Source organism: Aulonocara stuartgranti, assembly GCF_965226115.1.
Source record: "Aulonocara stuartgranti genome assembly, chromosome: 4".
Lineage (NCBI taxonomy): Eukaryota > Metazoa > Chordata > Actinopteri > Cichliformes > Cichlidae > Aulonocara > Aulonocara stuartgranti.
The window spans coordinates 1,875,346-1,890,000 of record NC_138942.1 but is presented as its reverse complement, the minus strand read 5'-3'; the positions used below and the strand labels follow the sequence as shown (position 1 = coordinate 1,890,000).

Below are 14,655 nucleotides of genomic sequence, written 5' to 3'. Positions count from 1 at the left end.
ATGTGTAAAGCGCTTTGGGGTCCTTAGGGACTAGAAAAGCGCTATATAAATACAGGCCATTTACCATTTGATCAAAGAGTTTTCGGGGGGATTTGTCGTGGTTGTCACAGCTGATTGGACCTCTGCCTCATCTGTCCACAGACGGAAATCAGCCTCCAGCTCTCGTTTCTTACCGTCCCTGCACAATAAAGACTTCTAAAGCTTCACGAGCTGGCTGCGTTTCGGACACTGCCTGCAGCCTGGGCAGCAGCACGCTGTCAGCAGCAGGGAGGTAAATACGTTTTGACACATCTGCAGCCAACACAGGAGCTGTGAACGAGTCAGATGTGGCTGAAGGGCCGGCCCTCAGCTTCAGGGAACATCTGGATGATGTGGTCACTGAAGTTTCTGCTCCATCTCTGACCCGTTCGCTTTTTGGGTCTGATGAGGACCTCCATCACCTTCAGTGAAAGTCCACCAAACACATGTTCAACACTCAGCTCCCGATCCTTTACTCGTTTTATTGTTAAATAACGAAGGCACAGCCTCACCTGGGCATGAAATCGCTCTCTCGAACCTTTGAAAATGGGTTCGAGAGAGCGAACCTGCTACCCTCCCCCCCAAAAACCCATCTCCATAGAGACTGTGTCAGCTCCCAAACAGACAAAAAACAAACTAAAAACCAGCAACAAACAACTTAAACATAAACAATCACAAAGAAAGAACAATACAGTATCCACATCTGAACCAAAGAGTAAAACAGTGAAATGTGGATTATTAAATATTAGGTCTCTCTCCTCCAAGTCTCTGTTAGTACATGACTTAATAATTGATCAACAAATCGATTTACTCTGTCTTACAGAAACCTGGTTGCAGCAGGATGATTATGTTAGTTTAAATGAATCAACACCCCCGAGTCATTCTAACTACCAGAAATCTCGCAGCACAGGCCGAGGGGGAGGTGTGGCAGCAATTTTTCACACCAGCCTATTAATCAACCAAAGACCCAGACAGACTTTTAATTCATTTGAAAGCCTGATGCTTAGCCTCGTCCACTCCAGCTGTGAAACTCAGAAACCAGTCTTACTTGTTATCATCTATCGTCCACCTGGGCCTTACACAGAGTTTCTGTCTGATTTCTCAGACTTTATATCTAATTTAGTTCTGAGCTCAGATAAAATAATTATTGTGGGTGATTTTAACATCCATGTAGATGCTAAAAATGACAGCCTCAACATGGCATTTAATCTGTTATTAGACTCAATTGGCTTCTCTCAAAATGTAAAAGAACCCACCCACCACTTTAATCACACTCTAGATCTTGTTTTAACATATGGCATAGAAACTGAACATTTAACAGTGTTTCCTGAAAACCCTCTCCTGTCTGATCATTTCCTGATAACATTTACATTTACAATAATTGATTACACAGCGGTGGAGAGTAGACTTTATCACAGTAGATGTCTTTCTGAAAGCGCTGTAACTAAGTTTAAGAATATAATCCACCCACTGTTATCATCTTCAATGCCCTGTACCAACACAGAGCAGAGCAGCTATCTGAACGCTACGCCAACAGAGGTCGATTATCTTGTTAATAATTTCACCTCCTCACTACGTACGACTCTGGATACTGTAGCTCCAGTGAAAACTAAGGTCTCTAATCAGAAGTACCTGACTCCGTGGTATAATTCTCAAACACGTAGCCTAAAGCAGATGACTCGTAAGCTGGAGAGGAAATGGCGTGTCACAAATTTAGAGGATCATCATTTAGCCTGGAGAAATAGTTTGCTGCTTTATAAGAAAGCCCTCCACAAAGCCAGAACATCTTACTATTCATCACTGATTGAAGAAAAGAAGAACAACCCCAGGTTTCTCTTCAGCACTGTAGCCAGGCTGACAAACAGTCAGAGCTCTTTTGAGCCAACCATCCCTTTAACGTTAACTAGTAATGACTTCATGAACTTCTTCACAAATAACATTTTTATCATTAGAGAAAAAATTACCAATAATTATCCCACAGATGTAATATTATCTACAGCTACTCTTAGTACCATTGATGTTAAGTTAGACTCTTTTTCTCCAATTGATCTTTCTGAGTTAACTTCAATAATTACTTCCTCCAAACCATCAACGTGTCTTTTAGACCCCATTCCTACAAAACTGCTCAAAGAAGTCCTGCCATTAATTAATTCTTCGGTCTTAAATATGATCAACCTATCTCTAATGATCGGCTATGTACCACAGGCCTTCAAGCTGGCTGTAGTTAAACCTTTACTCAAAAAGCATCTCTAGACCCAGCAGTCTTAGCTAATTATAGGCCAATCTCCAACCTTCCTTTATATCAAACATCCTTGAAAGAGTAGTTGTCAAACAGCTAACAGATCATCTGCAGAGGTTTATTTGAAGAGTTTCAGTCAGGTTTCAGAGCTCATCACAGCACAGAAACAGCTTTAGTGAAGGTTACAAATGATCTTCTTATGGCCTCTGACAGTGGACTCATCTCTGTGCTTGTCCTGCTAGACCTCAGTGCAGCGTTCGATACTGTCGACCATAATATCCTATTAGAGCGATTAGAACATGCTGTAGGTATTACAGGTACTGCACTGCAGTGGTTTGTATCATATCTATCTAATAGACTCCAGTTTGTGCATGTAAATGGAGAGTCCTCTTCACCCACTGAGGTTAATTATGGAGTTCCACAGGGTTCAGTGCTAGGACCAATTCTGTTCACATTTCAAATTCAAATTCAATTTTTATTTGTCACGTACACAGTCATACACAGTACGATATGCAGTGAAATGCTTGGACAACTGCTCGTGACCTAAAGAAAAAAAGAAAAGGCTATGAATAAGAAATAAATATGAAAAATTAAAAAGGGTAAATTTAACTAGGAAGGAATAAGATAAAATATATAAATTAAAGTTGAAAATAAAATAACTGTACAACAAAATACACAATACACAGTATAGAACTATATAAGAATGTATGAAGAAATATAAATATTATATACACAATAACAGCAGCTGTACAAGTATTAACTGGAAATGAAGAATGTAGTGACCAGTGTTGTGCAATCCACATTATGTCTTCTGCAGTGCAAATATGCTTAAAGTGATTTAAGTGAAGACAATGTCCAGAATGTCCAGTGTGTGTCTAAGAACCATATGTGTGGGTCAGGACTGTGTGGTGGTGTGATTGAGAGACCGTATCGCCTGCGGGAAGAAGCTCCTCCTCAGTCTCTCTGTGTTGGTCTTCAGGGAGCGGAATCGCTTTCCTGACCTCAACAGAGAGAACAGTCTGTTGTTGGGATGGCTGAGGTCCTTCACCATCTTCCTGGCCTTGGTCCAGCACCGCCTGCTGTAGATTGAGTGCAGGTCAGGGAGCTCGGAGCGGATGGTGCGCTCAGCTGACCGCACAACCCTCTGTAGAGCTCGTCTGTCCTGCATGGTGCTGTTCCCGAACCAGGTTAAGATGTTTCCCGCCAGGATGCTCTCTATGGTGCACGAGTAAAAGTTCCTGAGCACCTTGGAGGGCAGTTGGAAGTCTCTCAAGCGTCTGAGGTGGTAGAGACGCTGTCGGGCCTTTTTCACCACGGTGTTGATGTGACAGGACCATGACAGGTCCTGCGTGATGTGAACTCCGAGGTATTTGAAGCTGTCCACTCTCTCCACTGGGCACTCGTTGATGACGGGGGTCTGGTAGTTCCTCTCCTGCTTAGTGCTGAAGTCCACTATCAGCTCCTTTGTCTTACTGACGTTTAGAAGGAGGTTGTTCCTCTGGCACCAGTTCTCCAGATTCCTAATCTCCTTCATTATACATGCTTCCCTTAGGCAGCATCATTAGAAGACATAGCATACATTTACACTGCTATGCTGATGACACCCAGCTCTATCTGTCCATGAAGCCAGATAACACACACCAATGAGTTAAACTGCAGGAATGTCTTAAAGACATAAAGACCTGGATGGCCGCTAACTTTCTGCTTCTTAATTCAGATCAAACTGAGGTTATTGTACTCGGCCCTGAAAATCTTAGAAATATGGTATCTAAGCAGATTCTTACTCTGGATGGCATTACCTTGGCCTCCAGTAACACTGTGAGGAACCTTGGAGTCATGTTTGACCAGGACATGTCCTTCAACGCACATATTAAACAAATATGTAAGACTGCTTTCTTCCATTTGTGCAACATCTCTAAAGTTAGAAATATCCTGTCTCAGAGTGACGCTGAAAAACTAGTTCATGCATTTATTACTTCCAGGCTGGACGACTGTAATTCATTATTATCAGGATGTCCAAAAAAACTCCCTGAAAAGCCTTCAGCTGATCCAAAATGCTGCAGCAAGAGTCCTGACAGGGACTAGAAAGAGAGAGCAGATTTCTCCTGTTTTGGCTTCCTGTTAAATCCAGAATTCAAAATCCTGCTCCTCACATACAAGGTCTTAAATAATCAGGCCCCATCTTATCTTAATGACCTTGTAGCACCATATCACCCTATTAGAGCACTTCGCTCTCGCTCTGCAGGCCTACTTGTTGTTCCTAGAGTATTTAAAAGTAGAATGGGAGGGAGAGCCTTCAGTTTTCAGGCCCCTCTTCTGTGGAACCAGCTTCCAGTTTGGATTCAGGAGACAGACACTATCTCTACTTTCAAGATTAGGCTTCAAACTTTCCTTTTTGCTAAAGCATATAGTTAGGGCTGGACCAGGTGACCCTGAATCCTCCCTTAGTTATGCTGCAATAGACGTAGGCCGTAGGTCCTCCCCTCACCCCCAGCTGGTTGCAGCAGATGGCCCCGCCCCTCCCTGAGCCTGGTTCTGCCGGAGGTTTCTTCCTGTTAAAAGGGAGTTTTTCCTTCCCACTGTCGCCAAAGTGCTGCTCATATGATTGATGGGTTTTTCTCTGTATGTATTATTGTAGGGTCGACCTTACAATATAAAGTGCCCGTTGTTATGATTTGGCGCTGTATAAATAAAATTGAATTGAATAAAAGTCTAAACAGTTAATAAACATTTTTATGAACCTTGTGATCAGAGGTGAAATCCACAGTCACATCATGATCCTCTGTGGATTTCTCCACGTGAAGCTCCAAGTTTTTAAACAGAGAAGCTGATAAAACTATGTTGTCAAAGAAAGAAGCAAAGTTACTGCATCCAGCCAGAAACCGTCCTACACAGACATCAGGCGGCGGTGGGCGTGTCGGGTTACCTGCGTGAGCCCGGCTCACCGCGTCAGCCCGTCTGTACGATAACGGCACCATCGACTGTTTCCTGTAGCAGCAGGTGGAGCAGGCCCGGGACTCCGCCTGCATCCTCCACGTCATGGTGGAGGATGCAAAATTAAATCAATAATATTTTGTTGTAAACAGCTGAACGACAAAACTTTGTAATACAAAGTCAAGAGTCAAAAATCAAATTTAAAACATATTTCTGGTCATTTTGTGACATCACAGAAATTTATTTCAACTTTGATAAAGATGTTTTTATAAATGTTACAAAAAATATATAAAAACTCGTTTTGATTGTTTTGGTCAAAACAAAACATTTTTTCCACTTTTGACATTATATCAAATAAAATTTAGCATTTAGCTAATTTGATACTTTTTAAAATTCATTCTAACATATTGATCAGTTTTAATATTTAATTCAACAATAATGTAAGTAAAGCTGCTATATTTAACACTAAAAGTATTCAATAAAATAATGACTGTAGTAGTTGATTAATATAAAATTATTTTAATTTAAGAGTAATATACAAATATTGTTTTTATTTATCTAAACCTTTATTATCGTGGATTTTAAATATTTGACACAAATATTTATCATTTTTATTGTAAATTAAAAAAAAATCATATATATATATATATATATATATATATATATATATATATATATGAATGATAGTTAGGATATGCTTTTGCTAGATTATTGATTGTTAAATGAATTATGAGAACGTCGACGCACAGCTGTGATCATAAACATTTCCATTGTAAACACACACAAACAGCAGGTTCATTTTCCTTTAATAATTCAGAAAAGTTCAGAAAAATTATTCGAGGTTAACATTCAGTGAAAAGCCGTTTCCTCCGGGGGGGGGGGGGGGGGGGGGGGGGGGGACGACAACCGTAACCATGGAGTCAGAGTCGCCACATACAGTTTTCATGTGTCAGTCATGTTGGAAGGAAAATGTAATAAAAACATTTCAAAAAAATTTAAAATTACATGTTTACAGTGTCCAGGGATGGGGTCAGAGGTCAGGGGTCAGGCCTGGGGTCGGGGGCCGACGTGGGATTCAAATAGAGGCTCTTTAAAACCATGAGAGGTGAAACGGTCGAGGCGCTGAAGGAAACAGGAGAGAGTTAGTGTTCTAACTAAAACAGCTCAAACGCGCTTATCAAAGTGATTAACGAAGCTTCTGCTGGAAAGACGCGAGAGCACGACGTCATCCGTCTTTCTGCCTCCGGGCTGATCACAGATCAGCTGCTGAGTGATGACAGCGGGGTCAGTAAAGTCCACGGAGCAGCTTCGGTCGAGTCTCGACGCCATACGCGCTCTGAAACGTGGCCGCCGAGCCGAGAGGCGAGCTGAAGAACACGCTGTCCTCAAGCCTTCCTGGCAGAAAAGGTTATAAAAAGTAATCAAATCTGCAAAAATAAAAAGTGTCCTGAAGCGTTTCTGCACGGCAGAGAGTCTGCGACACCGACAGGTGAGACACAACCATCCGCAGGTGGCGAAGAACCTCCGCCAGGTTCCTCAGATCAGGACGCTGGACACCGGAACCCGAGTGGAGCGCCCGCTTTTCGGCACCACGATCGGCTCATCTGTTAAAAACAAACAAACACGACAAGTGTTAGGAGTCACGGCAGAAATGATGTCACAATTTCACCTCCAATCAGCTGCGAGCACAACACACAGGGGCGTCTCACCTGTGGGGGCGTAGTTCTCGGCTCGCTCGCGGTCTCTTTCGATGTAGACTGCGGTCCCGAGGAAGAAAGCTCCGCCCACCACAGCCACAAAGGCGCAGAGCAGCATGGAGAACTGCAGAGACCGAAACTGCCACAGGAAGGAGTCGTTCTTCCTCAGAGAGTCGGAGATCTGACACAGGAAGAGGAGGGGCCAATGTTCAAGATGGACGTCGATCATCAGTCAGCAACAACAGCCTGTGTGTGTGTGTGTGTGTGTGTGTGTGTGTACGTACCACTCCTATCAGGTAGGGACTTCCTGCGTCTCCCAGCAGGTGAGACACGACGATCTGCAGAGCCTCGGCTGTGGAGCGTCGAGTGGGGACGACTACGTACTGAAACAGACGGAGAATCACTCGTCGTCTTCACTTTCTTTAATATTGTAAATTCTGCATTTTAGATTCTGCATCAGCCAATCACATTTAGCTGTAATCAAATTCATTTGGTTGCTTTCAATTATTTTTATTTTTTCATGTCACCATCACGAGCTATCTGTGAGTAATCAGGAAGTTCGCGTTCGAGTCCAACAGGAGACATCTCTCACCAGAAGAATATCCGCCACGATGGCCCAGTTCATGGACAGGAACGTCTCCCCGAAGAAAATGAAGACCTGGAGGGACGAACAGAAAAGATATCAACGAACAACCAGCAGGTGGAGCTGTTCTAAAGGTGTGTCAGCCATCTTTGTGTCGTGATTAATGCTGAAACTCAAACACTGACACCTCCCACGACCCTCTGACTGCTCAGATGGATGCATGTATGGAGGCTGGACGTTAAATGGTGACGGGTGCGTGGACAGATGCGTGGACGGGTGCGTGGACGGGTGGCTGCGATTCTATGCAGGACTCACATATGTTGCGACGGTGCTCGCCTGGGCGAACATGATGGCGAGGTAGAGGAACGGTGCACAGAGGAGCAGACCGGCGGCACAGACCAGCGGGTCGGCTCGGGCCGTCTTCTTCCTCAGCTGTCGGCTCACCTGCACGCCGCTGGCCACACCCAGCACGCCGGTGACACAGGTGATGGCCCCAAAAATCAGACTTGAGGAGAAAAAAACCCCCCAAACCATCAGGATGCTGCATTCCTCCATCGAGGTCGAATTTAACAAGTAACCGCCCGCCCCGCCCACCTCAGGTGTAGAGTCACGTTTACCTGTCTGAGGACTCGCAATGAGCCTCCATGCAGGGAGCCCTCTCCCCGTTGAAGACGGCCGCCCTGAAGAGGAACGTTGGCGCCCAGAGAGCCAGAGAGCCCGTCACAAACGCCACGGCCGTGAAGCCGAACGTGGACAACATGAAGCTGCGGCTGCGGAGGAGAGAGATGGAAACCAGCTGAACGTCAAAGCATTAAAACCACGGCATGGCTTTACCAAAGAGACGCCGTGACAGAACGGCGTGAGCTCGGCTGTTTTGGGGGGAGGAGAGTATTTAAGTGAATCATCGTGTGAACGTGACAGCAAAGCTCTTCCTCTGCCCTCTAACCCTTCACTGAGTCCTCATCCTCATATCCCAGTATTACAGCACTGTGACGAAACCAGAACCAAGCTGGACGCGGCCCGTCAGAGGGAGCAGAGTCCCGTTATTAAACCCAGTGAGTGGGTGAGTGTGCACAACAGCATCTGTGTGCTTTTCCTCAGCAGCGCACACGTCAGATATCACTCTTTTGTTTCAGAGTCTCAGTATTCAGTCCGTTATGCGCCATGAAGAAATGTAACGTAGGATCGTGTTGTTCACTGGGAGTAGTCGTGGATGTTGCCCACAGGCGTCTGTTCACAGGGTCGAGATCTGATGGGAACCTAAAAGCTGCTCAGACTTCAGGTTTATAAGCCGACCCATCAGATTGACCCGGAGAACAGCTCCTCCGCCCTGTAACCGAAGACTTCACCCTCCTATCAGAAACGTGACTCAGCTGGCTTCCCTTGGCCTGAGCTGCCACGCTGTGTTCAGAGGGAACCGCATATTTAAAACCTGCAATTACACAATTACTCAGGCCCTCATCGCGTTTGCTCATTTTTGACCCGGTCATTTGCGCTTGGTAGTTTGAGTCGGTCATTACTGAAACGAGCTGGCTGTGTCCTTGTTTAGCCCACGAACAGCAGACCAGAACCTTCCTCTCCCATCAGGACGAGACCGCAGCTTCGCGCCGAGTCGTTGTCGAGATATTCAGAGCCTGCAGCTCGCTGCAGCATGCATGCATGTTTCTGACTGATGGATGGAGACGATGTGATCAGTGATGGAGATTCTGTCGAACGCGACTTTATATTCTGAGCCTAGAAATAAGCTGAGGCCAGAGCGTCTTCTGAGAATAGCGGTGACCTACTTCTTGCTGAGATCGCGCAGGTCGGCGAGCCAGCTGGTCTGGTGCAGGCGATTCTCGGGTCGGGCCTCGACGGCTCCTCGTTTCGGCTCCTTCACCACAAACAGCAGCAGCAGCACAGCGATCAGCCCCAAACCCGGAGTCACCTGAAGGAGGAAGGACAACGCAAACGCTCATCAGCTGGGGGAAACAGCAGGAGACCACACAGCTGCAGCAGATGTTTGCCTGGCTCACCCGCAGCGCCCAGTGCCAGTCCTTCGCCCTGCTGCTGACCTGCGAGCCGACGATGTAGCCGAGACCGCTGACGGGAGGAGGAGACAAAGAGAGGTCAGCTATTCGCACTTCCTGTGTGACAATGAAAACTCCCAGGAAGTTCATTCATGCTAACCACATAAATATTTTTATTTTTAGTCACTTTTAAAGCAAAAATTGTGGAACGATACAAACAGAACACTGAATATTTAATCATATCAATAATAATGATTAATAATAGTAAATGTAGTAACAAAGACTGCGAGGGAAGTTTAATGACATGGATTTTTCAGGTGCGATTTAATAAACACTCGCAGAATAAACATTTAATTATTTAATTTAGTTAGAATTTTGAGTTTTCACTTTCTGGATCATCGTTAACACGTCTGCAGCTACCTGCCGACAGGGATGGCAAAATAAAAGATGGAGAGCATGTTGGTCCTCTTGCTCTTCACGTAGAGGTCGGCGATGATGGTCGGGGCGATGGTGGAGTAGCTGGCCTCGCCGACGCCGACCAGGCCTCGAGTCAGCAGCAGCGCCCAGAAGTGCTGCGGCAGGAGAACACGTGCGTTTGTGGACATTCAAACCTTCACAAAAGTTTTCCTCCTGAGTTCAAACATTTATCTCACCTCTTTGGGCGTGTAGGAGCTGGCGAGCGTCACCAGCGACCAGAACGTTATGCCGCCGCTCATGATGTACTTCCTGTTGTACCTGTCGCCCAAGTAACCAAACACAGGAGCCAGGAACATGTAGCTGCAGATAAAAACTGGAAGGAAGCACAAAGGTGAGAGCTGGAGTCAGGAAGTGAAACACCTGAAAACGTGACCAAAGAGCACCTGTGGTCATGTGACTGCAGTCAGTATTTACCAGTAACTGTGAGACAGAAAAACCCTGTCCCACAGCACAGGTGCACTCGAGAAGGTTTGTATTTAGGTTCGTTTATGGTTCCAACATGAAGACCACTTCTACCAACGTGCCAGACATGTGTCGGTCGCCAACTCTCTGAAGTGAACGACGCGAGCGGGTTTTTTCTTTCTCTCTCTCTCTCTCTCGCTCACTTTTTTCTGCACGCGAGCCTTGTGCTTTGCGCTGGGCAGAGGGGGGCGGGGCGGTAGTTACACTCACAGTAGCACAGGAACAGAGCGGGAGGGAGAGAGAGAGCAGGGACAACAAGGTCACATTAGAAAGGTATAGTAATCATCCACAACTATTTTCAGCTGTGGATGATAAAGGATTCAGAAAGTTTATTCATGCAGGTCCATATGACAGAGAATGTGCATCTTCTTTTTGTTTTCATATTATAATTTATATTTAATTGTGTTGTGGTTTGCTGTGTTTGTGTTGTTTCACTTTAAATTTGTAAAAGGAAAAAGCTGAAAATTTAAATAGTTGGTTTTTGTATTATATGATTTATTTATTACATTTTATGTGGAGTGAATAAATAAAAGTATATTTACGGTGGCCCCTACAAAACACGTACAAAACACAACAGCAGTGCTCCAGGATGCTAGGGGGCAGTGTTGAGCTTTTGTTACCTAGAGGCTACACAAGCCAGCAAGTACCAACGACTGGATTTGGTGTGTGGTAATAACAGGTACATGAACAATCTTTTTTAAATTATTTGAATATATATGAGTGTCTGTGTATAAATACACAAACAATACACACATGCTTTCAATTGTGTCATTTAAGTGATCTAGTAGCTCTGCTTTGAAGTTCAGTTAAAGCTAGAAATGTGTTTTGGAGTTTGTACGTGTTTTGTCTCTAGGGGCCACCGTATACATTTATATATAAACATATATAAATAAAACCACGTTTTTTTTTTACATTATAATTCCTTTTGTGCATAATTTTATATTGTTGTTGTTAATAAATTAATTAAAGCAACAAAACAACCTGAAGAGCCGGTTCTCTAAAAACAGCCGTCACTACAACGGGCACAAATTCTTTAGTCTGACGCTCAGTCAAGTAACACGTGACCATAACCATTAGCAGCTCATCGTGTTTGTCTGCAGCAACATTTGTGCTGAAAATGGAAAGAAAACTTTCTTTTCATGAAACATAAGTCCTGCTACATGATGAGGGGGTGGAGTTCTCCTCCTTACCTGTTTGAAGTAAGCCAGACTCTGTGTCGCTGATCCCAAAGTAGTGCTCTATGTCAGGGAGAACACCTGGTGGACAAAACAAACGTCATTTACTTCACTCATATTTCACTCACCTGCACCTCTGGCATCAGAAGCAGGTGTTACAGAAATAACTTCCACGCATGCATTGGACCAACACGTGAATCTTCGCACGCATCGCTCACGTGAATGTGAACAAACGTCCCCGGCAGCAGCGTACCTGCCACGGTGAACCTGTCCATGTAGTTGAGCAGGTTGATGTAGCAGAGGACGAAGACGATCACCAACGCCCGGCCTCTGGACACCCCGCTGGGCGACTCCTCATCTGGCTGCTGATTGGCCGTCGCGGTGCCCTGATCCTCCGGACCTTCCGCCTCGCTGTCAGAGGAGAAGAACGGAGCAGAGTCCGACATCGGCTCGCCTCGAGACATGGCCGCCGCTGGAGAGAGATCAGATAGTTATTACTCACTGATCCGTCGCACTGACCCGCGGGGGCCACAGGGCCCCGTTCTGGGTCCTCTGCCAGACGGACGCTTCACTAAATCCTCCTTCTACCGGTGGTTCAGTCCGTTTGTTAGCAGGATCGCTCAAACAGGTGTGACTCCAAACTGATATCGAGACATCGCTCACCTGCAGCAGACAGCAGGAAGTGACAAAGTCATGCAACAGCGAGTGTGAAATGTTTGCTTTCCATGAACAGCTCGTCGAACGCGATGTTCTTCCTTCGTTGGCAGTTATACTGCTCACAGAGCAGAACTACATGGATACAGTTAATATGTGTATGAAGCCTAAAAGTGCAAACGCGTCTTCAAAGAAGGTGAAACCATGTGAAGTTTGTGTAAATGGTGGTGTTCATGTTTCCACATGCAGAGGAGGTGAACGCTGAAAAGTGGCTGGAAAATCCAGTTTATCTACTGGTGAGGTTCTTGAAACTTCCGGGTGAACACATGACGCCGTACTCGCAAACCTGCTCCGGCAGCAGAAAGCTCTGCAGGAGCTCCGAGGATGAAGGCAGGAGAAGAGGAAGAAGCGGAGAAAGGAGAAGCTGACCGAGTGAAACCGCGGCCATGTGACGCTCTACACAAGCACAATCTGCTGACACGGTGAACATCAAACGCTCTGCCGCTCTTTTCTTTTTGTTTTGACTTTATTGAATTAAAAGTGCGACTCTGAGGGGGTCCATCTCTCCCTCTGCTCAAATAAAGGCACTTGGACATCAGAGGAGTGGAACTGAATGCTGGCTTTATGACTATGATTACATGCAAATAAACTGAAACAGTCCACCACCCTGGACTCTGTTCAGCACCAGTCGTCCATCCTTACTGCTCTTAAATGAGCTCATATTTGATTCAGGCTGATGTTTTGCTTTCATACAGAAGGAAGTGCTCCTGTTAAGTGACTCCAATAAAGATAAGACATGTCCAGGTGACCCTTTGCTCATCTTATTGATCAGTGGATGATTGGATCCTCATCAATACCAGGGTGCTGCTGTTGCTCTGCACTCGTGCACAAGTCAACAAAAGGCTATTTGAACAAGGCAGCAGCTGACGAGGTTAAAGGAGAGGAGAGCGAGCACAGCACCAAACTCCATTCAAATGTCTCACACTTTTTCTATTTTGCTAATAAACGTCATTCAGCTTCAACACGTTCTCAGGAATCTTGACATAAATTCAATATTAATGTTTAAAGTGTGTTTAAACTGTGCTCCGATCTCCATTCAACGTGTTCCCAATTAGGAACTTTACTTTTAAAAGTCTCAAAGAAGATTAAAGGTCTTAAAACTCGCTTCGTAATCATCACAGCTGTGTTTGTTCTGCCATCAAAGATAATAACAGTTAATGATATTGACCTGAAATGTGGTTTAATACCTTTTAATGCGTGCTGCGTTAAATTCGGCTCTTTTATTGCAGAGTTAGGAAATGTAGGTACAGCCAGGCAGCGCAGCAAAGCCCGAACACCAATGGTAAAATGGTAAATGGCCTGTATTTGTATAGCGCTTTACACAACCTGTCATCCACCCATTCACACACTGGTGATGGCAGCTACATTGTAGCCACAGCCACCCTGGGGCACACTGACAGAGGCGAGGCTGCCGGACACTGGCGCCACCGGGCCCTCTGACCACCACCAGTAGGCAACGGGTGAAGTGTCTTGCCCAAGGACACAACGACCGAGACTGTCCGAGCCGGGGCTCGAACCGGCAACCTTCCGATTACAAGGCGAACGCCCAACTCTTGAACCACGATCGCCCAAAGAACATGCAAAAAAAACCTTTTATGTTACTTTTTTATCAGCTGAGATTTTTCAGAGCACATTTTAAACCTCTGCTGATAAATTCGGTTAACATTTGATTACATTTTTAAACGCGTTTTGTTTTAGCGGAGATTAAATGATAAGTTCTTGAAGGCTTCTTTAAGTAAATCACCGAGCGGTCAGCGCTGATAAACGAGTCAGGAGCAGTAAAATCTAATTATCTCCGATAAGGAAAAATCAAAGCCACCCTAAATTCACTGTTTTTTAAATGGACCTCTGCAGAGCAGGTCTGTGGGCCCGCTGTTGTTGTTTACCTGTGAGGATGAGTCAGGCTGGCGCTTCTTCTTCTTTGCTCCAAATCTTCACTTCCTCTCACAAAGCTAAGAGCTCGTGACAGACTCCATCCTGACGCCGTCAAACAGAAACACGAGCCGTGCGCCGGGTTAGAGACGTTAACGCCAACGAAGCGTTTAAAGCCCGACGCTCCAGGACAGACGCTTCTTTCCCGGCGCCATGACACCTCTGACGGCCACTTCCGCTCACATGACGCCATGACCCGCTTACCGAAATTCACGTGACAGAATCAATCCCGCGATCAGCCGTGATGTGAGTGGGTGGAGAAGCTGATAGTGGTTCAGTAACGTTCCGTGGATTTATCTCCAACCGTGAAGTGACGCAGAGTGGGTCCCCCTCCACCCGCTGATAGAAACACTATTTTTTTAAGAGTAAAACTGGGCGGAGGCTGCTTATGTCCGCTTTCATGTTTTAAATCAGG

At 45.3% G+C, this 14,655-nt stretch overlaps 1 protein-coding gene across 1 annotated transcript; it reads right to left on the bottom strand.

The window, feature by feature from the left end:
* Positions 1-5,980: 5,980 nt before the first annotated feature.
* On the bottom strand, positions 5,981-14,550 carry spns1 (SPNS lysolipid transporter 1, lysophospholipid). Its single transcript, XM_082529946.1, has 13 exons — positions 14,195-14,550; positions 11,848-12,066; positions 11,610-11,675; positions 10,134-10,270; positions 9,901-10,052; positions 9,487-9,553; positions 9,256-9,398; positions 8,089-8,241; positions 7,787-7,976; positions 7,481-7,546; positions 7,173-7,271; positions 6,901-7,069; positions 5,981-6,795 (listed from the first exon to the last, which is right to left on the bottom strand). Exons 2-13 carry the CDS (start codon positions 12,056-12,058, stop codon positions 6,728-6,730), a joined length of 1,521 nt encoding a protein of 506 aa, XP_082386072.1. The 5' UTR covers positions 12,059-12,066; positions 14,195-14,550; the 3' UTR covers positions 5,981-6,727.
* Between the last annotated feature and the right edge of the window lie 105 nt (positions 14,551-14,655).

What these genes read in the sequence shown, in the direction of transcription:
- spns1 (XM_082529946.1), bottom strand. Translation starts at nt 12,058, where the DNA reads ATGTCTCGAGGCGAGCCGATGTCGGACTCTGCTCCGTTCTTCTCCTCT. An exon ending in GGACAGGTTCACCGTGGCAG is followed by an intron (nt 11,676 to 11,847) that starts GTACGCTGCTGC and finishes TTTGTCCACCAG; the next exon opens with GTGTTCTCCCTGACATAGAG. An exon ending in CATTGCGAGTCCTCAGACAG is followed by an intron (nt 7,977 to 8,088) that starts GTAAACGTGACT and finishes TTTCTCCTCAAG; the next exon opens with TCTGATTTTTGGGGCCATCA.